At 36.1% G+C, this 26,893-nt stretch overlaps 1 protein-coding gene across 10 annotated transcripts in view; it reads right to left on the bottom strand.

Moving 5' to 3' along the window:
* LOC124359391 (phosphatidylcholine:ceramide cholinephosphotransferase 1-like) overlaps positions 1-26,893 on the bottom strand; it is a 216,470-nt gene that overhangs the window by 29,279 nt on the left and 160,298 nt on the right. Inside the window, exon 1 of one of the 10 annotated variants that reach the window (XM_046812086.1) lies at positions 19,769-23,790. The exons of 8 other annotated variants lie outside the window; for them this stretch is intronic. In XM_046812086.1, the coding sequence (XP_046668042.1) occupies positions 19,769-19,968 (200 nt within the window). In that variant the 5' untranslated portion in view covers positions 19,969-23,790. Of the gene's footprint in view, positions 1-16,134; positions 16,325-19,768; positions 23,791-26,893 lie in introns of those variants that run through there. One more of the 10 variants, XM_046812093.1, reaches the window with a different exon arrangement.

Genomic DNA, 26,893 nt, shown 5'->3' with positions numbered 1-26,893 from the left:
CTATGAGTACTTGACATTCCCGGTGTACAAGGCCGGCATTCATCCCCGTGTAAGTGAGTGTGAACTGGACAAGTTGATGCCAGGTTCAACAGATATTACACTTATTTCGAGTTTGAGGTTCTTAACCGCCTGGGTCGACTCATAACAAGACTACTCTTTTTAACTTCCCGATTTATCATCATCTTTCACAATTCCATGAACTATCATGCATTGTAAAACTATATTATAATATACGACAGTCAACAACCTGTCATTCTAGTTTTTCGAAAGTCTCACAGTTTTGTTAAAATAGACCAAAAAGGGTTACATTTTTAAGAATATTATTGTAGTCTTATGAAAATGTAGACTTTATTACAGCAACATAAACTATGTATAGTACAATTACACGTTCTTCGTCCATTAAAGATGTCTTCGGTACACAGCACACGTCTGGCTCTGAGTGAGGGTGGGACCAGGAGATCTAATCGAGTAATCTAAGTTTGTAGTGGTGTGCAAGCGGTTCTTTAGGCCAATTGAATACAAGATTATAAAATATATTATCATGTAATGGTCAAGCAAAAATTTAATATTTTAACAATGTGAAGGTGGAAAGAAGATTTTATTAAACCGAAGTATACTTTTATTGTCATTCATTAAGAGAAAAAGGTACTGTGGCAGCTCTAAAAAAGATTAAATGTTTTTGTGGGAATTTGTGTAATGAATATTTACAACCACAGACAGGTTTTAGTAGTTTATCACTGTGGGCCTTCCATCTCTGTTGTCTAAGGGGAACAATCTTGGTTTTTAAGGCAACTATCTAACTTGTCTGGTTGAAAACGATTGTTCGCACACCCAGTACACCATGTTCCTCACACAATTCCTTCCTCTTCAACTTAAACGTTTCGACAACAAAGATTGTGGGTGTAGATATACCGCCAGAGACACCGTCAAGTACGAGTCACCTGTGCGGGAACACATCTACGAGTATGTCTCACAAAGGAAGGACATAGGAAGTGGACACAGGTACATTTCTTCGGTGACGAGACCAAAAGTGTCAAATAACACGTAAGCAAAACAGTACTCACAACAGCAGTCAATTGTATTTGTCTCTTGCTAGTATTTCTACTAAATGTAATCCTTTATGTTCGCATAAAAACCAAGGATTTACTCGATCAACTTGTTGAGGAAGAACATTCTCTCCAGTTTTATTCACTCCACTTATATATATATAGACAAAGCGTTGTTCTGAAGAAAAAGTTTTTTTGTAAAGATAGCGTGGACATTTATTTTAGCGATAACACATACGATGCAATTTTAAAGAACAATGTTTTATTTATGTAAGTATTTAGTGTACATTAGTACGATTGTATACCTATTGTCGCACGAGTACGATTGTATACCTATTGTCACATGAGTACAATTGTATACCTATTGTCACAATGAGTACCATTGTATACCTATTGTCACATGAGTACGATTGTATACCTATTGTCACATGAGTATGATTGTATACCTATTGTCGCACGAGTACCATTGTATACCTATTGTCACACGAGTACAATTGTATACCTATTGTCACAATGAGTACCATTGTATACCTATTGTCACATGAGTACGATTGTATACCTATTGTCACATGAGTACGATTACCTAATGTCACATGAGTACCATTGTATACCTACTGGTACTGCTGAGTTGATTGCTCAAATTTGGACACAGTGTTGTTTGCTAATACACTCTTTATATGTTTATATGCATACCTGCTCTCTGCCATCCTTGTTCTTAAACACTTTATTGTAGAGCCAATATAATATTTAGGACAAGTCTTCCATTGGATTTGATAAATAATTTTTTGGATTCACAGGACGAGTCTTTAAATATTCTGCAAGGTTTTTGTGTAGAACGGCTTGTAAATGGTTTTGAAGTAGAGCACATGATACATACCAAACATCTGGGTGTGTTGCAAGGACGAGATCCGACTGTTATGACGTTTTCTTGTTTAGTGTACTTATTGTGTTCCGCTAATTTTGGGTGTACAAAAATGTTGTTTAAAAACTGGTGGGTTTCTACACATTATTTTTTGAATGTGTTTGAAAATGCTGTTAGTAGAAATGTATATACATAAGAATATTTTGATTGTAAATAAATTAATCTTGAACATTTAATTTAGTGCAACAACAAATTTATAATTGGAACTATTTAATTATTTATAAATAAATTGAATAAAAATTACTGTTATTAATGATTTAGTTATTAATAATATTACCAATATTATCATCAAGGAAATACAAAATTTACCAAATCTATCGTTCTGTAAATATTACTAAATTAAAAATCATAATATAAATAACTTTTTGTATTTCGTAAGATATTTTGCCAAACAAGCCTATCTCCATAAAACAGTTCACAAAAGTAAATAAAGTACAATTATTAAAATTGTTCTTAACGATTAGACATATGTAATTTCAAATTAATTTGCCTTACAGTGATTAAGTTTGTAAAATAGAGTTAACAGATTTGAAACTATTAAACTATAATGTAAAGTGTTTGAAATGTTTGTAATCTTTGTTAAAGTAATATAGAATTCTGTGTAGGCCCATGATCTTGATTTAATAAATCTTCTTTACTTTTCCTTTACTTTATTTATTTACTTGCATGTTTCTTCACGTGCTTCTGATATGGGAGTATTTACTACCTTAAAAATCAATAAATGGAAGACTATTCGTATTTCTGCTAGTGGATTCAGGTATTGGTTAAACAATGGTAGGTATGCCATATTTTTAAAATTACAATAGCTTATAAATTAGCTGGAATATGGAATACGATGATGATTATTGATGAGTTTAAAAAGAAAGTAAAGTTTTTACTTCAATGCCATGAGCAAGTTTAAAGCTGAATGAATTAAAATGAATTTAGCTGATTTATACAGTTTTCGAGATTTAACTTTTTGTTGAATACTGCAACTATACAGGGACGATTAAGTCTTCGGACGAAATTGTATAACTTTTAAACATCAAATGATATTACAGCCAAATTTGGCATACCGTTACTATCAATAGTAAGCTACTTTTGATACTAGTGTGCTACAAGTGTACATGGTGATCGAACGTCACCTTTGGGAGACGGCCCGTCGGGGGTAAGAAGACAATTTTTAATGACAGCCTTGAACTGAAACAAAATGCCACAAACCGAACTTCAAAATGTTGATTCGGTCGGAAGAAATTGCTGTTTAAAGGTTTAAACATGTTTATTATATTTTACATAAGAAATAACTTATACTGTATCTGTTACAGTACTGTTGAAGAGAATACTTATTGAGTGAACTACTTTCAAAGTAAGTGTTCAGAATGTTCCCCTCTGGCTGCCTGGCAACGTGCTAAGCGTAATCAGAAATACCTGCTGCTAAAAGAAGTACACTGATATGTGAAAGTATAGGGTCTGTTACGGTTTTCCATCCACTGGACTTCCCCACAATGGCCTGTTACCTCTCTTTATCAGTTGCACTCAAGCTACAGTAGTTTTTGCGGCCATATAATTTACATTTTTCTAAGTTACACGTTTTAACAGAGATTTTCAAAGTTCTTTATGTTCAGCTGTGTCGCTTAGACAGCGTAAAATAATTACACTTAGATGAGCGGCTGCGGTGGTAATGTAAGACCGTATGCAAAAGTTACAAATTTATTCAATAATACTCTTCCTGATAGGGATCCTATTTCAAAATCCAGTTTCCCGCTATTTAGAAACTAATAGTGTTAAGGATCGTGTCTGACCTGGACGAACAACTACTGTGACAGACGAAGACGGCTCATTAGACATTCTTCAGTCTTTCATAGAAATTCTAATGAATCAAATTGATCTGCATCATAATCTCATGGAAAACGTGAATCAGTTAGCAAAGTTGTAAAACAGTCTAATTTCAAAGCGTACTGTGTTACACTGTTGCAGTAACTGAGCTAAGACAATTTTGATCACCAGATGGAATTCTATGAAATTATTCGTAGCAGAATTGACCAAAGCCAACTACTTCTGGGCGATATTGCATTCTCAGATGAGTCGACTTGTATGTTGAAAATTAACGTGTGGGCCGGTATGGTACGTTATTTCATTATATGACTAATTTCACTAATAGTAAAGTAAACGCCAACAAGTATCAAGATATGTTCCAAAATGATACATTTTGTGTTATGCAAGCTAGTATTGGCGCTGACTTCCAAACATGTTCTTTCTAACAAGACGGAGCACCACCTACCTCTCTACGACATTCAAGTGAGGCAAAACTTAAGTACAATATTCCCACACCGGTGGATTGGAAGATATGGAATGTAATTGAGTGGCCGACTCTTGCCCCTGACCTAACTCCGCATGACTACTTTTATGGGGCTACCTCAAAGACAAAGTTTATCAAACTCAGCCTACAGATCTGATCGAACTTCAGGCATAGGATAGCACAGGAAGCTCAAGCTATACCACGCTGTTCACTCAAAAAAGTGTTCCCTTCAACTAGTAACGGGTACAGTATTAGTTATTTCATATGTACAATGTAGGATATTAAACATTTTTTAAACTCTAAACAGCAATTTCTTCCGACTTGATAACATTTTAAAGTCCATTTTGTGGCATTGTTTCCAGTTCAACTAGCCCTTTGAAATGATGTACAACTTAACATAGGCTGTCATTAAAGAATATCTTCTTACCCCCAAAGCTGACATCCAATCACCATGTACACAGAACAGTAGATTATTATTACCAGTAACGGCATGCTAAATTTGGTTGCAATATCTATTGTATGTTAAAAGTTATAAAGTTGTCCTAGACTTAATTGTCATCCTGTATAGTCAATATAATAAATAGAAATTAGGCCAGATACTCTTAGTTAACCATGTTAGCGATTATCTTACTAACATATTGAGATGACAAGTACAGATAAGAGTATTTGTAATGAAGAAAGAGAAAGGATATACACTTTTCGTTCCTTCTATTTGACAATAAAATACATTTTTGAATTAAATATGTTTTTATTGATAACACAGATTACTAGAAGATAGATCATAATATGGTCTTCAATTTATTTGTTTGTTACATTTATAGATTGCAGCTGTATTCGGAGAACCGTTGGTTTTATAAGTACATTATGATATTACCGAAGCGACATCGTAATCCTAATTTCAATAATATTATAAGTGCGAAAGTGCATTTGTTGGTTTGTTTTGCTTTCACGCGCCAACTATTCAACTGATTATACTGACATTTTACATGGACATTCTTACGGTCCCTGGGATGAGTATAGGTCTATTCTTATTTCGAAAATCCCTCCGAGCTACGCCTCACTGGCCTTTAAAGTTGCGAAAATGCCATCTTGGCCTCTTAAAGTCGTTAAATATTAATTAAAAGAGCATGTTAATGTAATTACCTGTTCTGTGTAAACACTGTTTGTATTTCAAATTTGTTTATCTTTATAGTAGTACAATCTCCAAAGAATGATTATTATTTTTCATGTCTTTTTAGATTTCAGCGAGTAGGTAGGTACTCATCTACCTTAGAAAAAGTCTTAAAACATAAGTTGGTCAGAATTTGACTCCTTTTGATAAAGTCAGCAAGAAACACGCTGGATGAAAATTCGCTTGCCTGTGCTTTTGAAATAATGTACAAAACAATACAATGTAATAATAATGTAAAACAATTCCAGCTATAAATATCCTAAAAAAAGAAATATATTATTTAGTTTCCAAATAAAAACGCGTAGTTTCAGTGTGAATGTAATTTAAACTGTACATTTCTATAAAATATGAAGTATTAGATCTTAAAGACAACTATCTAACTTTGATTATGAATTTAAGGGCTGATATAAACCCATCTCAGTTCCCTTTTGCCAGAAGTAGACCTCCTCCCTCCCTCCCTCCCTCTCTCTCTCTCTCTCTCTCTCTCTCTCTCCTCCCTCCCTCCCTCCCTCCCTCCCTCCCTCCCTCCCTCTCTCTCTCTCTCGAATTGAGAAATCACTCGGAAATCTCTCTTTGAGAAACGAACGAAAAATTAAACTTTGCACTGTTTGTTGGAGATGATTATGCAGAATGTAATCGGGCTACATAACAAATAGACAGTATTTATAAAAGGCGAAACCGCAAACAGATTAGATCTCATTAAATTCCCGGCCACTGACCCTTATCTGAGTTTATCAACAACATTACAACCAGAGGCCGAGCGTCAGCACAAACATTGCCCTCTACTCAGAGTGAATGTTGTCAGTCCCTTTATCTGAGAAACGAAAGAAAAATAAAACTTTGCACTGTTTGTTGGAGATGATTATGCAGAATGTAATCGGGCTACATAACAAATAGACAGTATTTATAAAAGACGAAACCGCAAACAGATTAGATCTCATTAAATTCCCGGCCACTGACCCCTTATCTGAGTTTATCAACAACATTACAACCAGAGGCCGAGCGTCAGCACAAACACTACCCTCTATTCAGAGTGAATGTTGTCAGTCCCTTTATGTCAGAAACGAACGGAAAATTAAACTTTGCACTGTTTGTTGGAGATGATTATGCAGAATGTAATCGGGCTACATAACAAATAGACAGTATTTATAAAAGGCGAAACCGCAAACAGATTAGATCTCATTAAATTCCCGGCCACTGACCCCTTATCTGAGTTTATCAACAACATTACAACCAGAGGCCGAGCGTCAGCACAAACACTACCCTCTATTCAGAGTGAATGTTGTCAGTCCCTTTATGTCAGAAACGAACGGAAAATTAAACTTTGCACTGTTTGTTGGAAATGATTATGCAGAATGTAATCAGGTTACATATCAAATAGCCAGTATTTATAAAAGGCGAAACCGCAAACAGATTAGATCTCATTAAATTCCCGGCCACTGACCCCTTATCTGAGTTTATCAACAACATTACAACCAGGGGCCGGGCGTCAGCACAAACATTGCCCTCTACTCAGAGTGAATGTTGTCAGTCCCTTTATCTGAGAAACGAAAGAAAAATAAAACTTTGCACTGTTTCTTGGAGATGATTATGCAGAATGTAATCGGGTTACATATCAAATAGCCAGTATTTATAAAAGGCGAAACCGCAAATATATTAGATCTCATTAAATTCCCGGCCACTGACCCTTATCTGAGTATCAACAACATTACAACCAGAGGCCGGGCGTCAGTACAAACATTGCCCAGTTTTCAGAGTGAATGTTGCTAGTCCCTCTATCTGAGAACAATAATCAGTATACTGTATCATTTCCTTCTACTGTATGTTTAATGATAATGTCCTCAAACTATCACATTCACGTGCTAGTGAGCAAGGATATCAACACAGTAAACCCCCCCCCCCACCCAAGGCGTCTCTAGGCGATAATTGGCACGTTCTCATTATTTTTCCATATTATTAAGATCTATATATCATTCTACATCTTATCGCTCCCAACTTCCGATTTCATGAGCCCTCTACGAAATCCACGAGAAATAGATAAGCGGATTATTATTTATTATTAATCGGATTGTACATAAAAATCTATCTACAATTTTAACAGTTCGACATGAACAAGATACCAGATGAGATGGTTTTGTGGTAATAGACTGAAAATTGTCAATTAGTAAATCTACTTCTTGGTTAGTTTCCATGTCATATTTGTTTCGGAGATGAATGTTCCGGCCTGAACTTCCGCCAGGAAACAGCAACGCCTTAGTTAAGGTGGGGAAATGTCAATCTGAAGAGGTCCTATAGTCTCATTAATATAGTTCATAACTTATTAATACCTGCTAGATAAAAAAAAAAAACGTATTATGCTAGGTAATATTCTACACCCTATACTGTTTGTAAGATAAAACGAAAAACTAGACTACGCCAATTGATGAAGAACATGAGCTTACATAACTGTTTGAAGAGCACAACAAACAAACAGCCCTTCGCACATGTCCTCGCGAGGCAGCAACCACATAACAGGGTCAAGGTCAACCGCTGACTAGGTCAGGAATTAAGTTTACCAACGTTAAACTGCGTGGGTCAATAACTATTTTTTTTCTGATACACAATTAAATTACACGGGACTGCAGCGGTTTATTCCCCAATACTAAAAGTAAACATTCATATTTCAAACCAGAATATAAATATTTAAATTATAAATTCATATTTTTATCACTACAAATTTATTTTGCAAGTGCACCGCCATGGATCTTCAAAGATCAACCCAACAAAGTTGTGATATTTGTTTAAATTGTTTTACAAATTTCAATTCGGTATGTTCTGAATTTTTTCTATTTTTTGGGCATGAATTGTTTTGTGGAAGCTACAATTTACAATAACTATCAACAGCTCATTCATCACACTTAATTCCAAAGAAGTTTGTTACACAAATATTCCTGTGGTTGTTTAAAGATCAAATTTTAATCACACACATTCCGTACATTATAACAATAATTTCTGCACATTCTTATATCTATAGTGTTTTTGAGAACCCCAGTTCAAATAACGAATAGTTAATCAATCAACAATCCAACGAATTATAAAGAATCAGTACATTGTTTATGGAGCAAGGTACCAAGTATTTCAATAACTCTACCTTAGTATCATTTGATTGTGGACTAAGGACACCTTAGAGCTGAGGACACCTGGTAGACGATCAACATAACCCACGCGTGAGAGGGGGGAGTAAGTACCTACACTCTTCCATCTCCTATTATTATATATGTTTCATATTCCACTTGTACTATGACCAATATAAAATTCCTCCAGCGAGACGTGTCTATACAAGCAAACTTTTCTGTTCCACGGTATCAGAGAGTCGAGCCAAAGGCAAACAAGCAATCACGCACATCTGTATGTACGACAAAGGTCGACTTGTACGGTTTTAATTAGTAACTCATAAGCAACGTTCGTGTTCATACGATGTCTTTTGCGGGGTTTCGGTGGTTTACTGTGGGTGGGGGGGGGGGGGGTTCGCAGCGGAGAACAAGAAGGAAATGTAATGTGCCCGTGCGAATACGACTGCTTCACGTTATCGAATGAGGCTTTTCAGAGTAATAAAACCGATAAAAAAGCTCCACTTTTTCCGGGTAGCTGTCACTTTGCTGGTATAGTAATGTTGTTAGTTTGACGATATATGGATATATTACACCGTTCTCAAGGTTCTACAATCAGCATGAAATGAAAACATTCAAATGGTGACTCCCTTTCCTCTGTAATGCATTGATTGTTGGGAAGGTGTAATATTAAAGAAAATCTCTGGTCCTCGTACTCATTAACTTTGTATATATTCAAGTTTAACGGTTTAGGTTAGTTCACTAAAAATACTTGTCGTAATGTACATAGAATATTGAAAATATAAAATTAAGAATTCGTAATTGTCAACATTACAGGCTCCTCATCATGATAAGTCAACTATGAATATGTACAGTCATAATATAAAGCAGTCTAAACAACAACTAAACAGAGATCTTGCAGTGTCCTTATAGTTGTTCAAAAACAACATAAAAATAGTTTAAAAACAATAAAATTTCCTTCATTTGGATTAGAATTTTTTACTAGGTCCATTTAATATTGGACCTTGAATATCTAAAATTATACAAGGTTTTTTTTCTTACTTAGTTGATTACCCATTCGTAACAAGGGAACGTGATACATAAAGGTTTCAATTCGAGAGGGCCTCTTTTAGGCACAAGAGTCTACTTTCACTGTTAAAAAAATATGGGTCCTATAATCTTAGGATCAACCAACCTTGTCTGGGCAACCTTTATCGATCACTTTGGATAGTGAAATATGGGAGTAAACAAATAATTATCGGTACTATTCATAGAACTCTACTAACCCAGCGGAAAATCGAAGTTGAAAATCTAAAAAAAGTATCAGTAGTCAAGAAGAATAATATACAATTTTCAAACACTTAAATACATTACTAGTAAATCATTGGATTCTGCATTTAAACTTAGGCTACTGTACTGACGGGTCAGGGAGATGACATTCTAATGGAAATGGCGGCAAATGGAGTGTGGGTGCTTATCTCCTAATTGGCGACCAACGATTTTCAATTTCCGTTAGCACTTGGCAGGGCAAGGCGACATTCCCCCTCTAGCTAGCTCTATGGTTGCGTCACCTCCTCCTGCGCCTCCAACACTGATCGTGAGATATCCCGTCACTCCATGAAAGTGAAAAATACAGACAAAGGCAGAATATAATTATACGACTTTACCTTCTTTTTCAGAAAATTGATATGATTGATTATGTTCAACAGTCGGTTATTTTAACTGATGTTAGACTATTACTAAGAATTGTATTACAGTAATAACTGCAACAATCTAAGGAATGTTACGTGCGTGACATAATTTACCCTGCCACGTATCCTAGCCACTTATTTATACAGAAATGGAAAAGCTGGAAAAACCCGAATCAATGTACACATCCAGAGATATAAGTCAGCGTCAGTTAACTGAATGAGTATTAATTACTCCAAATTACAATTAAAGGCAACATTAAGGATTTTTTTAATACAGAGGAAATGTTAATAAAACACTTATACGAACATCATCACATCTGTGAAGATCTGGTGGCGTTTCCTGGTCAATAATCTTAACAGGAAATGATCGTACTAAACGTCTTGCTGTATCAGAAACTAGAGTTCGCAATGCTGTAATTGAAATTGTTCTATATTTGCATCAAAATTGATACATTAAAGTGACATCCTATGTAAAATTGATGTTGAGCTATACCAGGACAATACAACTTTATAAAGCCATAGCCACAAAACCTAACGAAGTTTGTTTTCAACATTTGAAATTAATTTTCTTACTTTATATTCTTCAAATACTGCTGATGAAAATTATATACAGAACTATCAGGAAACATACTTGGGATTTCTTCAAAGATTAACCAAATTTTGATACATTCATAACACGTTTGTTAGTTTGTGTTTGTGGTATTTGTGAAAAGGCGACACCCAGTGCCTGCAGTACTCATAATATCACATGCGATAACTTCAGGTCTCCTGTTTGCCTACAGCAGTACGGATCGTTGGAGCGATATTCGAATACAGCCAGTTTTCTCAGCCTATAGATGTTTTATTAAGTAGCATAAACTGAAATTAAATATCAAGTATTGCACGGATCAGAAGTTACATTCTAGAGGATTAAAAACCACAATACAACCTTACTGATCGGTGCCGTGCCCTACAATTGACAAGGGAAACGATAACATAAATCCAGACGACATAGTCTAACTATCTGGCAGCCGACACCGCACTTGTATACCCTACACCCACTGCTATCTGTCGCCAGTAACAAAATACTATGGGATGTGATGTACACAGTTCAACATATATAAAAATAAAACCTCAGGTAGCAGACTGGTGGCTTACAGTTGACAAGGGAAACGATAACATAAATCCAGACGACATAGTCTAACTATCTGGCAGCCGACACCGCACTTGTATACCCTACACCCACTGCTATCTGTCGCCAGTAACAAAATACTATGGGATGTGATGTACACAGTTCAACATATATAAAAATAAAACCTCAGGTAGCAGACTGGTGGCTTACAGTTGACAAGGGAAACGATAACATAAATCCAGACGACATAGTCTAACTATCTGGCAGCCGACACCGCACTTGTATACCCTACACCCACTGCTATCTGTCGCCAGTAACAAAATACTATGGGATGTGATGTACACAGTTCAACATATATAAAAATAAAACCTCAGGTAGCAGACTGGTGGCTTACAGTTGACAAGGGAAACGATAACATAAATCCAGACGACATAGTCTAACTATCTGGCAGCCGACACCGCACTTGTATACCCTACTCCCACTGCTATCTGTCGCCAGTAACAAAATACTATGGGATGTGATGTACACAGTTCAACATATATAAAAATAAAACCTCAGGTAGCAGACTGGTGGCTTACAGTTGACAAGGGAAACGATAACATAAATCCAGACGACATAGTCTAACTATCTGGCAGCCGACACCGCACTTGTATACCCTACACCCACTGCTATCTGTCGCCAGTAACAAAATACTATGGGATGTGATGTACACAGTTCAACATATATAAAAATAAAACCTCAGGTAGCAGACTGGTGGCTTACAGTTGACAAGGGAAACGATAACATAAATCCAGACGACATAGTCTAACTATCTGGCAGCCGAAACCGCACTTGTATACCCTACACCCACTGCTATCTGTCGCCAGTAACAAAATACTATGGGATGTGATGTACACAGTTCAACATATATAAAAATAAAACCTCAGGTAGCAGACTGGTGGCTTACAGTTGACAAGGGAAACGATAACATAAATCCAGACGACATAGTCTAACTATCTGGCAGCCGAAACCGCACTTGTATACCCTACACCCACTGCTATCTGTCGCCAGTAACAAAATACTATGGGATGTGATGTACACAGTTCAACATATATAAAAATAAAACCTCAGGTAGCAGACTGGTGGCTTACAGTTGACAAGGGAAACGATAACATAAATCCAGACGACATAGTCTAACTATCTGGCAGCCGAAACCGCACTTGTATACCCTACACCCACTGCTATCTGTCGCCAGTAACAAAATACTATGGGATGTGATGTACACAGTTCAACATATATAAAAATAAAACCTCAGGTAGCAGACTGGTGGCTTACAGTTGACAAGGGAAACGATAACATAAATCCAGACGACATAGTCTAACTATCTGGCAGCCGACACCGCACTTGTATACCCTACACCCACTGCTATCTGTCGCCAGTAACAAAATACTATGGGATGTGATGTACACAGTTCAACATATATAAAAATAAAACCTCAGGTAGCAGACTGGTGGCTTACAGTTGACAAGGGAAACGATAACATAAATCCAGACGACATAGTCTAACTATCTGGCAGCCGACACCGCACTTGTATACCCTACACCCACTGCTATCTGTCGCCAGTAACAAAATACTATGGGATGTGATGTACACAGTTCAACATATATAAAAATAAAACCTCAGGTAGCAGACTGGTGGCTTACAGTTGACAAGGGAAACGATAACATAAATCCAGACGACATAGTCTAACTATCTGGCAGCCGACACCGCACTTGTATACCCTACACCCACTGCTATCTGTCGCCAGTAACAAAATACTATGGGATGTGATGTACACAGTTCAACATATATAAAAATAAAACCTCAGGTAGCAGACTGGTGGCTTACAGTTGACAAGGGAAACGATAACATAAATCCAGACGACATAGTCTAACTATCTGGCAGCCGAAACCGCACTTGTATACCCTACTCCCACTACTATCTGGCGTGTCGCCGGTAAACAAACATTACAGAATATAATACGTATAGTTCACAGTGCCAACTGCCAAAACAAACAATCACAACGACAAAACGTGGCGATCTATTAATAGACTATCTACTGACCAATCATTGCCTGTGTAAAAGCTAAACAGATTTTTACAACGAGATGCACGTTTAACGATTTCTATGCATCAACATTTGCCATGAACATAAAATCGGATATTGTACATACAGCTTACGTTTGTCCGCGACACGAAAAATGATCTGCCACTGAGATTAAAACAAACTGAGCACAGATTGTAAACCCGACTTGTTTATCGAGGGGGCTTAGCACGGTATAAACTACACAGGGGGGATAGGGGGCAAAGGGGAAGGAGAAATCCTGAGGGATTATCGCTGAAACCCGAGGGAAAGATACGAATAACCCACACAATCCGCTTCTGTTTTTATACCATGACCTTAAAACGCGCGACTAAATTAATGAGACCCCTTCTCTAAGTGTTTTAGTATCATTAGTGCTATATCAAAATAGATTAACCAACTACCTGTTTACATGGGTATTGCACGCTGAATTCGCTGATTTAAGTATTTCCTTAAATTTGCACCAGAGTTTTATTTTATGGAACTTTAAGAAGTGAAATATATTTTTATTATTTTAATGCCACATAAAAGATATACACTGTATATATATATATCTAATACGTTATCACAGTTTATGGCATCTTCAAAGAAATAAGCTCAAGTAAATTTAAATAAATAAAGTAAATAACAGTTATTAAATTTATTTTTTTGCTATTTTAAATATTTCTTGTATATTGCACTAAACAGCCTATTGAAATGATTATTTTAAAGCCTACTTCAGAGTTTTATCACGAATAATTTATATTTAAGAGAAATTACTCTTTAAATTTAACGTTTTGCTCTTGTTATCATGTTATTGTCCTGACCTTAATTTGGAAAATCTGAAGATCATGGATGCGATATTTGAATGTTCTATTAAAAACTCTAGTTGCACAATGAAATTCAATTCTCCACCTGTGTTAGGTATTTAGACCTTTCACTAAATTTCGACCAATATTAATAAAGAAAATTATTACCTTAAAACAGCTATGACTATGAAATATGTATAATACTTTCTCTAACAAATCGATTTATTGTCAATTCAAGCCTTCCTAGTCGCACGCTTCCAAATTATGAGAGGAGACTAGCGATGTTATTTTGTAAACGACAAAATACACTCCGGGATGCTGTAAACGTAATTAAAAAATAAAAATTAAAAAATTAACCCTAAAAAGTAATTTAATGCCATCTTTTTAGTAATCCACTAAAACTGTAAGATCAATATAGAGTTTTAACAGCAACACATTAGCCTGGGCAGCAGACAAGAACTGATAAGAATTTTCATATCCGTCTCTCGACATTTAAAATACAGATCTTAACTGAATAAGCGGATATATAGTGTAAGTGTTTGAATATGCCTAGATAGGAGACTTAGAAGAGAGGAAATACATATGTCAGCTAATAATCAATAAATGTTTGCTATTAGATAATCTTTTTTTAAGTACTTACATAGTTTTTCAGACGCAGTAAACTCGGTTTGTTTCTACTTGTGTAAATAAAATGTTAAATAAATGTATTGATAGTAAAATTCATGATTAAGCAGTTAAACGGTATTCTTACACTTAAAATTTGCCACTAAGAAGTTGGCTGAGCCACGTGCGACTGGCTCGTTTAGCGGAGTCCTTTCTACCAGCTGATAACAAATTCAAATTGATGGCTTCGCCTGTGTCGGTCAGAAAACATGATAAAAACGAGTAAACTTAGAGGATTAAAATTTGGCGTGGAACTCCATTTCTACTACCCCTATACCTTAATTGAATGACAAACATCGATCCATTGGAAGTCTCTCTCCAGGCGACGACGTTGTCCGCTGTGGAGCAAACGCAGAGCCTTGAGTAAATCTGCTACAATCAAATGATTAAAACCAGAGCAGTAAGACTTAGCGATAAAACTTCCGTGGTAAGTACTTGTTATTCGGTAACTTCCAGCTGAATTGTTTCTTTACTCTTTTTTAATAATTATAGAGAATGAAACCACAGATACGATTTTGTCTTCTTTATCAGTAGTTTCGTCCAAATACTTGTCCCGTATAATATATTAGGGATGCTAACACCTTTTCTGCATTTAGTTACACTGATCTAGAGACCAATTGCATACAATCATTAAAAGAATTCAGAAGCACTCTGAGTACAATAAATAACTTTAGTTAAATTAAAAGCGAAAGTATGCCCATGTACTATTTTGAGTGTTATGGCTTCACAATACCTTTGGAGTTTTGTACAGGTTCGAGTATGGTCTAACCTAAACAGATTTTCTAGGCAATTGGGGTATCTACTCGACATTATTGAGCTACACGCAACTCTAAAGCATGCTTTATCTACAGTAACACTGATACCTGGGCTGTTGTAAAGCTTGTAAATGCCGTTTTTGTGCGTTGTTACAGCATAATTTGTGCCTACAGTGTATTATGAATGTTTTGTTGAAATGAGGTATTTGACAACTGACTGCTGGGCACTCCGCGCCAATTCTCAGATTCAAAATAAAATACTACGTTCTCGTTAAAATTACACAAATAGTTGTGTCTGACATGTGTGTTATACATGAAATATCAAGTCCAGAATCTTAATTTTTCTTTCTACATTTATATATTGTTGGACAGAATATCACAATGATTTGTTATAATGCTTGGATACGGAGAAACCGGCATTCTCTCTGGACGCGACTCAAGGAGAAGTTCAGAAAATGTGCAGGAAGGATGGTACGGTACATCAGATGTGTGTATACAGCTAAGATAGTTGAAGGCTTACTCTGGTAAGGTGGCCGCCATGCCGGCTGGGCTGCAGAGGAGGCGAGAACTAAGAGAGGTCCACTCCCGACGTCACAAGGACGGCAACTGACTCTGCTGGCGACCTACATGAGCTCATCCTTCCAGTGCTGATTCATCCATTCACTTCTTCCCCACATCCCATAAGAACCGGGCGGCCCGTCAGATCTGTCCCGTAACTAGCAAGAACTCTCGTCACCTCGCTTATCACTTATCACTCGGCGATAACGAGGTTTTTGGCTTAAAGACGGCTGATGGTGATATGACAGCCGCGACCTGCGCAGTGACTGTGTGCCAGTGATAATTGTTCACCGGCAACGAGCCCTTGACACGAGGCCCTTTCTTCGGGTGCCTTGAGACGTGTCGGCGTCGGTTCTGGTTCACACAAATGGCCCTTGACACCAAACTATCTCTAGATTACTAAATATTTAGACGAATTTAGTAAAGCCCCGCCTCTAAATGACCTAGGGCACTAATATTTATCTGCGTACAATGTTCACGTTTGTTTAAAATTGTCAGATAGGTTTTTCTTTGTCGTTACATAATTTTTATAAAAATACTATTGGTGTAATTTAAAATAAAACACACTATTTTTTAATGAAACTAAATGTAAAAAATTATACAGATTAAAACTATATCTTAAGCCATGAGTTATAACAATACTGTTATTTATAACAGAAAATATTACGGTATTCGTAATGTTTTGATTTGGAGTTTAGTTTTGGAAATCTATATACAGAAATAATGGTTCTAAGAAACAGATTACATATAAACCACATTACAATTAATTTCTGAATATAAATGTATAATGTAATGAAATATTCTTAAGATGAGTTTCCCACAAACCACTGTTTACTAATAGTGTGGCCTACTAATTTTTCAGTAAACCAAACTAAGCAACGTTTCACATCTTAACTAAAAATTAAAATCTTAAATGAGACCGGTTTCAAGGCCCGACGTATGTTAAACGCGTTAAGTTCTTGCCTCGTTATAAGGATATATTTGCAGAAAAGTGAGAGCTTGTAATATGACATGATTGCGTGCGAGATTGTACAACTGGTCACCGTCAAAAAGAATGGGACTGTCAATGAATAAAACTTACCGGATCGACACGGCAATATTGAGGCAATAACGCGCATAAGCTGTAAAGACTTCCATTTTTATTGGTTTTGTTATAGTTAAACATTATTTAATCTCTCCTTAACTACAATGAGTCTTGAAACCTCATGTACCTTAAACCAAGAACTTATCCTGCCAAAAAAAAAAACGGTGTTGATAAAGTTCTGAAACAATCACCAGTAATTATAACAAGGGCGGATGTGGTGAAAATTGAAATTGTTGCGGAAGTCATAGGGAAACCTTGTCAGTGGTAGGTTGAAGCGATTCACCCTGGGAGTTAGCGAGCGTCATGCTCATATTTACTCAACAGAGACCAACCAAGTTCTAACGGCCCTCACTCAACACGTGTTTGTTCTGCTTTAATTTTCACGGTGCGGGCGAAGTAGCGACCATGTACCTGGATCGGCTTTGGACGTTTTCCATTATTTGGATAAAAACTTTAATACCATTATTTCACAGATTTCTACGCTTGTGTAGTGAATGTTGAGCTAATCTTGTAACCCCAACTTTCTATCTGAAAGTACAATTCATGTGACCAATGCATATATAAGATAGGTTTACGTTTTACAAAATTAATCACTCCTGTCCTTGAGAAGACCAATAATTAGCATATAGTCTGATAAAGAATCAGAACCTATTATTCAATACTACTGTATACCCTTGATACTTTATACCAATTGTTAAACTTGTTTAGTTAGGTCCGAACATTGATCGATCTATGAATGAATCCATTTCCGGAACTAAAATATTGCTCTTCATTCGAAATGCCCATGGACAATCAAGAGGAATCAAATGTTTTGATATAGAATTAAGACCTACCTACACAACATTCTATATTGTGAAAGCAGATATATATATATATATATATATATATATATATATATATATATATATATATTTTAATATTCTGTGACTAATTAAAAGTAATCGGATGATTCGATAATACTGATTCATAACACAAGGCCATGCATGATTCATGATATGTTCTCTCTTAGGTTTACTCACAGTGACAACCACACAACAAAAATAAGCAAACCATTAATTGTAACTTTAACAAGAAAGCGGACAAACATTTGTTTGTGGTCAGACACTATCTGTTGTGTATATTATTCCTTTGGAAAACACTATCACAATCTAGTTTTTAAATATCTTTGAACGTCTGTAGATCAATCCTGCAATGTCAAACGAACATAATCTATCACGACATTTCAGGGTGCACCACATTTCTGGTAGTGTACCTGTAAAACACAAGTTCGGGATAGGCAACAGAAGCTGTTATTAATTGGCTTGGTAATAACGGTTATTAAAGTTGTTACTAATAGGTTTTAAAAGTAAAAACTTATTGATAACTGTATCCAAAAAAAAATACAACTATGGATATCAATTGGCCTACAGAACCAATTGTGGAAAGGTAATGTTTCGAAAATTCCTTAATGTCCAAGTATTCTTAGGTGTTTTAAATATAAGCAATTGGGCTTCAAAAATTTATATTTTAAATTTTACGACAAGTAAAATTTATGTAATGTACTCTTCTAGGTATTTGAAATTAACACTTCTTCCGGAACCCCAATGCACTGATTCACAAAAAGTAAACATTCAAGAACACTAAAACCCCGAAGAAACCATATTATTGTTGTTTAATTTTTAGAATGACAATTAGCACTTAAAAAGCATGCTAGAGAGCAGGTCTGTAAATAATAATAAAGATGACAAGAATAGAACCTACATTTAGATTAGACATACTGTTTTCAATAAACAATAACCAAGTTATTCACCTTGCACTCGTATCAGGCATTCACATTTGATACGGTCTTTGGAAATGGAAGTGAAGTGAACATTACTTGCGTCGATTCGTTATCCAACAAAGAACCAGTTTTCTTTCCGGTTTAAAACGCAACAATGCACATTACCTAAATATAGTATTAAGGAACAACGGAGTAGGTAACGCAATGATAAAATAAACGATGCGAGGGTGCATGAAATCACCCTAGAAATAGCCAAATTCTTGCACTGACCGACATTTTTTACTAACTAGGAATGAGCATCTTATAGGACAATGGACGACCTAAAATACTAAATTCGCGAAGTGAATATTTCCATTTACACAATATCCGAAGTAAACTTTCGTTTCGGCTTCTGATTAAAACACAATACCCACTCTGCGTGCAATGAAATATATTAGTCTCTAATAAAGACCATCTAATAAACATACTGTGAATGAATTCGCACTTTATAAACCCACAATGATTGTGAAAAAAGTATTTAGTATTTATTGACAAAACCATACGTATTGTGTCTATAACAAGTTATTGAAAGATTATTAAAATTCTTTACAATAATGTAAATAATATAAGACTAACACTTAGTGAATATAGTGAAACAATGGGTGACTCGTGCCTGAGTGGGTACAGTTCGAAAATACGAACAATAGTCGCAAATGAATGAAAATGTGAGCCAGAAACAATAGGATTCTTACATTAATACACTGTACGAGGTACCTGGGGACTATATCTGTCCGGCTGAGTGACATCTCGTCTCTCATGAGCCCGGACTCTGACCGCCGCATCAGTCTGTCCAGGAACATCACTCTGTGTCTGAGGTACTCCATCCCCTTGTCCAACAGTCTCTGGTAGTGAGCGTGCAGCACTCGCAGCGTCTCCAGGGGATTCTTGTTCTTGCGCACCAGAGGTGGTGTCATGGTCTCCCTCCTCACCTTACTTCAATCTGGACCGCATCAGGCGAGAATACCGACTGTTCTTTGTGTACTGCCATAGACATTGTATTGATAGACCTTCGATACCGTGATCATGTTCTGAGTTGTACGGTTTGGCTCAGTATTGTGTGGTAATAGCTGTATGTACGTATGATGTGTTACACTCGAGTTCGTCTAACTCCGTTACATTTACACAACTATTTCTATGATACTCTAACGTTTGAAACAGTAATGTAAACCAAGAAAAACAGCCATTGTTCGAACAATAGTAGAAAGTATTTCTAGTTTACGAACGGTCTTAAATTAATGAATCCGGCTTTGACAAGAACGAAACATATCGATCTAGATATCACTTGACAGAATACAAATCACGAATGCTCAGACGAGCTATAGTATAAACTCATTTGCATAGATTTATATAGAGAGAAGTTGAAGCCGCAAGCTCGGCTGACCAAGCCGTTATCTTTATAGCGATAAAACATTTGACTCCAATAGTGTCACTATTAACTCTGTACAACTGATTATTAGTAGTCTTTAACAATGAAGAAAGTATGAGATTAGCGATAAATAGCTGCAGAAGAAAAAAAATCAGGATTTAGGAGGATCTAACTGAATTTGAGCAACGAGTTCTCAATGCACTGCTTGACAATTACTCTTAAATACATCTCCCTCTTTTATGGATATTCCCAGCAACAAATGTATTTGCTGAATATTCAATAATGTCTTCCTAACTTGTGTTCTCATTGTTGGTTTTTCTACTTCTCAATATATTCGTCCAAATTTTTGCTAGTTTTTCTTTTATAATTTGAACAATTTGCAGGAATTTATATAACGCGTGGTATTCTGTTTCATGCAGTATTGTCCCAACAAAAATATCAGAAACTTCTTTACAACATACCTAACCACTTCAAAGCAAACCAATATTTTGTAAAAGAATAACCCAGAAACATTGCGTGCGTGTTATATAAAACTGATAATGTCAAGCTGAAAACAATTGTCGCTTTCACTATTCTATATTATTGTTGGCGAGTACATGTTTAGGGGCATGCAGTTACAGTGGATACAACAGTAGTCTGTCAGTAACACCTTTAATCAGCGCTATTTAATGAAATTGGTAGTATACTATTATTGACAAACCTAGTAATGCACAGCGAAACTCTGTTGACTGATTCTAGTTGCTAAGAAGTCTAAGGTAAGCATTATCTTTGTGTAACTATTAAATACGCTATTACCCTTAGGAATCTGGAACGAGTTCCTATATAAATATATAGAGCTACAAAATCCGAAATTTATTCCCATTGGCCAAAATCATTGTTTTCTTTTCATAGAAAGTTATGTTACTGATCAAACACAGGTCTTGTTCAGGCAAGGTTGCTTCTTCAACAGCTGGTACTCGGAAGCCTAATGTAGGCAAATCTCAAATGAGTGTATCTGTTTTTTTTTTTTTTTTTTTTTTTTTTTTTTTTTTTTTTTTTTTTTTTTTTTTTTTTTTTTTTTTTTTTTTTTGCCAAGCTGATGTACTGAAATCCAACGGAACAAGGCGTGTTACACATCAATAGGATAATTTTTTGCGTACATGTGTTCTTCCAATCCATTATTTTTATACAATGGTAATTATAGAATCATTCAGTTCGATTTTATGTATTCAGAAATGGCCCACTCGTCAAAAATCCATTACAATAGCGGTTAAAGATATCGTGGCATTTACAGAGAATAGAGAACTTATGACCTTGACTGCGTAATTTACAAAAAATAAAATTTACCAAAGGAACTGTTTGTTATTAGCTGGAGAACATAACCACTCTTGTTGAACACATTCTTCAGTGTTTATAATGTACATAATGTTAACAATAAACATGTCTAGGCATGGTCGTTTGGAAGTCTGCTATTAATATACCTTAGGAAATATTCACTAGAACATAAAAACAACTGTTCGTTATCTGAAACAAGAAACTACGACAATGTTCACTACATAGTCGGCCTAGCGAGATATATGACACCTACGATAAGTGGTGTTTACTTCTCGTTCGTTTATCCTCTGACAGCTCGTTGACATTTAGTTTTAAACGAAGACGATTACATCATAACCCCTCACGGATTTCGTGACTTTAAACTCGCGCTTAGATTAACCCAACCGTTCACTCTTTAACTTCTGAGCAAATACATTTACAATGGAAACAACAATAAAAGGATAACATAAGGAACGCGGACTTAACATGCCCTGTCATCATCTGGACTTTAAGTGTGAAAATGAATGTGACTGTTACAAACAGAAAAGGGCGGTAGAGTGCAATAATAATTGAACGTCTATGAATAAATACAAGTTTTTATAGTGGACATATGGTAGCATCGAGTAGTAGACATACAATATAAAAGGTCCAAACTAAAAGTAAAATGATTATGGGAGACAGAATTGAACACTGTATACAGACCACCCACCACAAGTGAAACTTGAACTAAACACAAAAACACGGAATAAGGACGGGAGTCGAACATCCACTGCGGCAGCTCGCTTACAGCACGTACACACTAACAGCGGCCACGGCGATACCTTATCACACCAGTACGGCGAGCTACTCAAGGTTGCTGCTAGCGGTGTCTTAGAGCGTGTCGAACATGCGCGTGGTGACGTCATGCGGACGGTGACGTAGCCTAATACAAAGTCAGGTTTACTCATGACTTCCCAATGTAATATGATAGTGTACACTAATAAGTCAGAATACACGTCAATCTTAAAATAGCCTCGTTTCATATTGTATTTTCGTCTGTTCCCTTCTTACCATTTTAGATTAGATTACTTTACAGACCAAACAGACAAAGATACGATGGAACGAGGTTTTTAAGTTTAAAAAATACACCGATATAACAGATGATAAACTATAACAAATCGAACAGAAGATGAAAAGAATGAATATTGTATAATACGTTATAGGAGTGAGAAGAGGTAACGAAAAAGGGTAAGTTCATCCATACAATGTTTAGCAAAGTGCTTGACGACTTAGGCCGTCTAAAAGAGCACTTAAGTTTTACATAGAGACTGAACGATAAGGAATTTAGCTATACTTACACACTGGTCTTATTTTCTCACGAAAATGGAATGAACTGTCACATTACAAGTGCTAAAGGCGGATGTTGTGTAACAGGCGTCAATATCTAACATTCAAACCCAAGTTTTAACAACAGCTGACTACGTCTCTAAAGTCATAGAAAACAGTTCACCGAAGTAACCTGAAACTCCCGCGCGAGGTTCCACGTCTAGTGATTGTTTATGACGAGCAGACGATGGTATTGGCAACACGTCAATCACTTTGTTGACACAGCTGATGCCGAACAGATTGATTTAGATTTGGCATCAATTAATGACACTCACAATACACCCCCAGAAAGTTTTTAAGTTCCTTGTGAAGGATAAACTAAAAACTGGCTAGAAATTGATTGTCTTTATCATTTAAGAACATAACTAAAAGGTAACTCCAACGTGTTTTTCACATTTTTCGATCATTTCTTGTTCTAACCGTAATTTTTTAGAATCATTTCCGTAATCAGGAACTTTCATTCTTCGCTAGCCTCCTTACAGCCCTGCCCACTTATATTATTCGAATGTCTTCTAATCTCATAACAGTTTTGTGTAGCAATTCTTTACATTGTACTTTCAGTCTTAATATACCCAGTTTTTCGAACATCAATTAACCTAATCATCCTCTCTTTTTGATAAAACCCCCACGTAAAAAAGTTGGGGTTTATTAAAATATCCCGCATTTTCAAAATGTAACAAAATGATAATAAAGTTATTGTTGTGCAAATTTGAACAATAACTTGTATATTTACTCTTAGTACAATTACTAAAAATTATATTTTAACTTATACTTGAATCAAACTAAATAGAAATATAATTAGGGTTAAATAAATTTAATCTTTAGGTCAGCGAGTAAATAATATGAAATTCCGCAAAAGGGGATACACTAAAATAGTGTAAGATATAAAACATTTTTCAAACATTTCAGCTTGTTGAAATAATAAAAGCTCCGATCTTATGAAAGTGGTTTCTCAATAATTAAGTCAGAAAACCCTGAAAAATAAGTTAAATAAAGTGGATAAATAAAGCAAAGACGGATCTACAAGAATAAAAAGATCTTCACTCGCCACTGATGATACACTTGACAAAAATGTAATCAAAGATCGGCTCGTATTATATTACACTTCCTTTAGCTTAATAATTAAAAAGAATCTCTCAGAAAAAGACTGAGAGGACCGCTTATAACCAAACATAAATTCTTTCTATCAGTAACATTTCTGAAACATTAAACCGACGACGCGAAGAGTCAAGTACGAAGGGATAATGGCACATTTACATAAGGCGGAGGAGATACGGGGGGGGGGTATGGGGGTTGAACTTTACGACGAACTGCTTCCAAAGGGCAACATTTAGGATAACTGGGTCGCGGGCAGGCCAGGTCGTAATAATTATCAACACCTTATTGCTTGTTTTGACAGTGCGAGCCAGTCACTTCACTCTGCAGTCGCCTGGTCACTTCTTTGTTAGAAAAGTCACGAAATAAATATATTTTAACGTATTTATTTCGTGACATTGTAACATCTATACGTTTCCCAAACGACAGAATGAGTATAGCCAGAACTGAATCTACCGATCTCCGACACAAAGGTGACAATGTGTTTCAGCAGCTTACAAATGAAATACTAATCGATAGTACTTCTTTTATACTACAGACACGTAGATGCACTGTTTCGGTAATAGTATCTACTACTTACAATACAGTCTCCACGATAACTGACATCAACTCACCTGCAACAGAAAAGAAATACGTTAAAAAATCATAAATATCACAAGAAACAAAATACTTACCAACACCTAATTTTTTTATTTCCAAAAGTATATCTCGCGGGGTTCTAACAACTCATATTGGAACATAAATTAATGCAATAAAACACTTCGTTATTAAACTCGTATTTTATAAAACCACAAACAATGTGATTTAAGCCAGTAGGGAATTTTACTAGTAGGGGATAAATATATCTTTAACACCAGGCGTGTTCCAGAAAATTTACAAGCTAATATCCCAGCAACAGATATCCATGAGTACGGTATCATTTCTAGGTAGATTGATGATGCATAATTTTGTTTAGTGTTGATGTGGGAAACCATTTTTGACGCACACCTATGCATCATTATGAGAGTTAAACTGATTAAATCTACCCTCTTCAGCGTAGGACACTAACCTGGTAGTGGTACGGTTGGACTCATTTACAAATGGCTATACCGAGTGATTCCCTGAGTGTAAGAGTTACCAACACAACGTTTCAGCCATCAGATCTCCGAATACAAAGTACCCCGAAGGTGTCTTGCCTATCTTCTCCAGGTAGATGGACGTTAAATGCGCCGCCCTCTTCAGAATTGTATAATAATAAAGTAATAACAGTGTCAGTGTTCATTTTACATATCTAAAAAACTTTTAAGATGCTGCGTACGTTTAAAAGAACTCTATTGACATTCCGAAAAAAAAAACAATAAGTGTATCGTAGTAATCAATTCCCAGGAGCATATACGCCGAGGCGCATATAATGTCAGTAAATATGGATAAACAAATAGTACTAGCTCGGCCGAGACTTGAATACGGATATCTCACTTGCCGGGCAAGAATTCCATCAGTCGGTCACAACAGTCTAAGTTTTGTCCATAAATTATTTTGTAGCCTATTTTGTTGTTTATGTCACACACGTGTTTAAATAACATTTCAGTAACATATTAAGGTGGTGTTATTTTTTAGATTTATTAATTAACAATAGACGTTGGCAAAAAAAAATCACCAATGTAAGAGACATACCGAGAATGTAGGAGTGCGTCAGCTGTGGTGTGAGAGCCCAGATTAGCCAACACTAGTCACGACGACACGTCGAGGCGGTGTGGCAGCGAGCGGCGAGAGACAATCAAAGGGCAAAGTGCGCTCATATCTCACAGCCAGTCAACGTTCAGCACCGCATAAAACTGCACTGATTACCAGGGCCTGACTGATTACAAGCAAACATCCCCGCCGGTGTATGTACAATCTGTTTACAAGTGGTTCAATTAATGCAACCATTGCTTTTAATTTTGTTTCTTTTTCCTATAGGAGACGAAGAGGAAGGTCAAGACGAGTTTAAAAGATTAGGAATCGAAGGAAACGATGACCTGAATCCATCCACCAAGAAACGGTTTAATGTTATAATGGTTATAATTCAACACAGACGTTTCAAGACTGCTAACCTGAGACTACAACTCACCTCGTTACCATAAAAAATAGTTATTAAAATCATAACTAGAAAACAGCATTCTACTGAGAAATTTTATTAAGCTATAACGAGTCCGATCGTACCTCAAAAATTGGAAAACGGAATAGATCGGCAGATCTCATTCTGGAAATTGCGTAAAGCGAATGTCCTCCCTAATATTCCATAAATGTATGAAGATAATTTACTTCTAGAACTAATGTAGAAACTTTATACTGATCACAGTCTTAACCCATTCAATATAACACAATAATAATATAATTTTGTACAATTCCGCTGTGAAATCTATTATTCAATTAACATTTCCTGGATGACGAAATTGAAATAAACCACGATCGCCTACATCTGGCGTTCTTCATACTACATGTTATACGTCAGTGTTAGTATTGTCTAGACGACTGTGCAGGGGGGAGGGGGAGGCAGGGAGGAGGCTGAATCGACCGGCCGGCCAGGACATACACCTCTATCAGCACTCCACTACTCACAGCAAACTGTCTCATTCATCCCTCTCCCGTCCTTGTTCATTCACAACAATCTGACAGCCAAGCCTACAGCCACTGAGAGAGATGGACAGTATAACACGTTGCTAGCAACATACACGGAAATAAGGGAAGGGAAAATGATT

Source organism: Homalodisca vitripennis, chromosome 4, assembly GCF_021130785.1.
Source record: "Homalodisca vitripennis isolate AUS2020 chromosome 4, UT_GWSS_2.1, whole genome shotgun sequence".
Lineage (NCBI taxonomy): Eukaryota > Metazoa > Arthropoda > Insecta > Hemiptera > Cicadellidae > Homalodisca > Homalodisca vitripennis.
The sequence above is the reverse complement of the archived record's forward strand: the minus strand, read 5'-3'. Positions and strand labels throughout refer to the sequence as shown.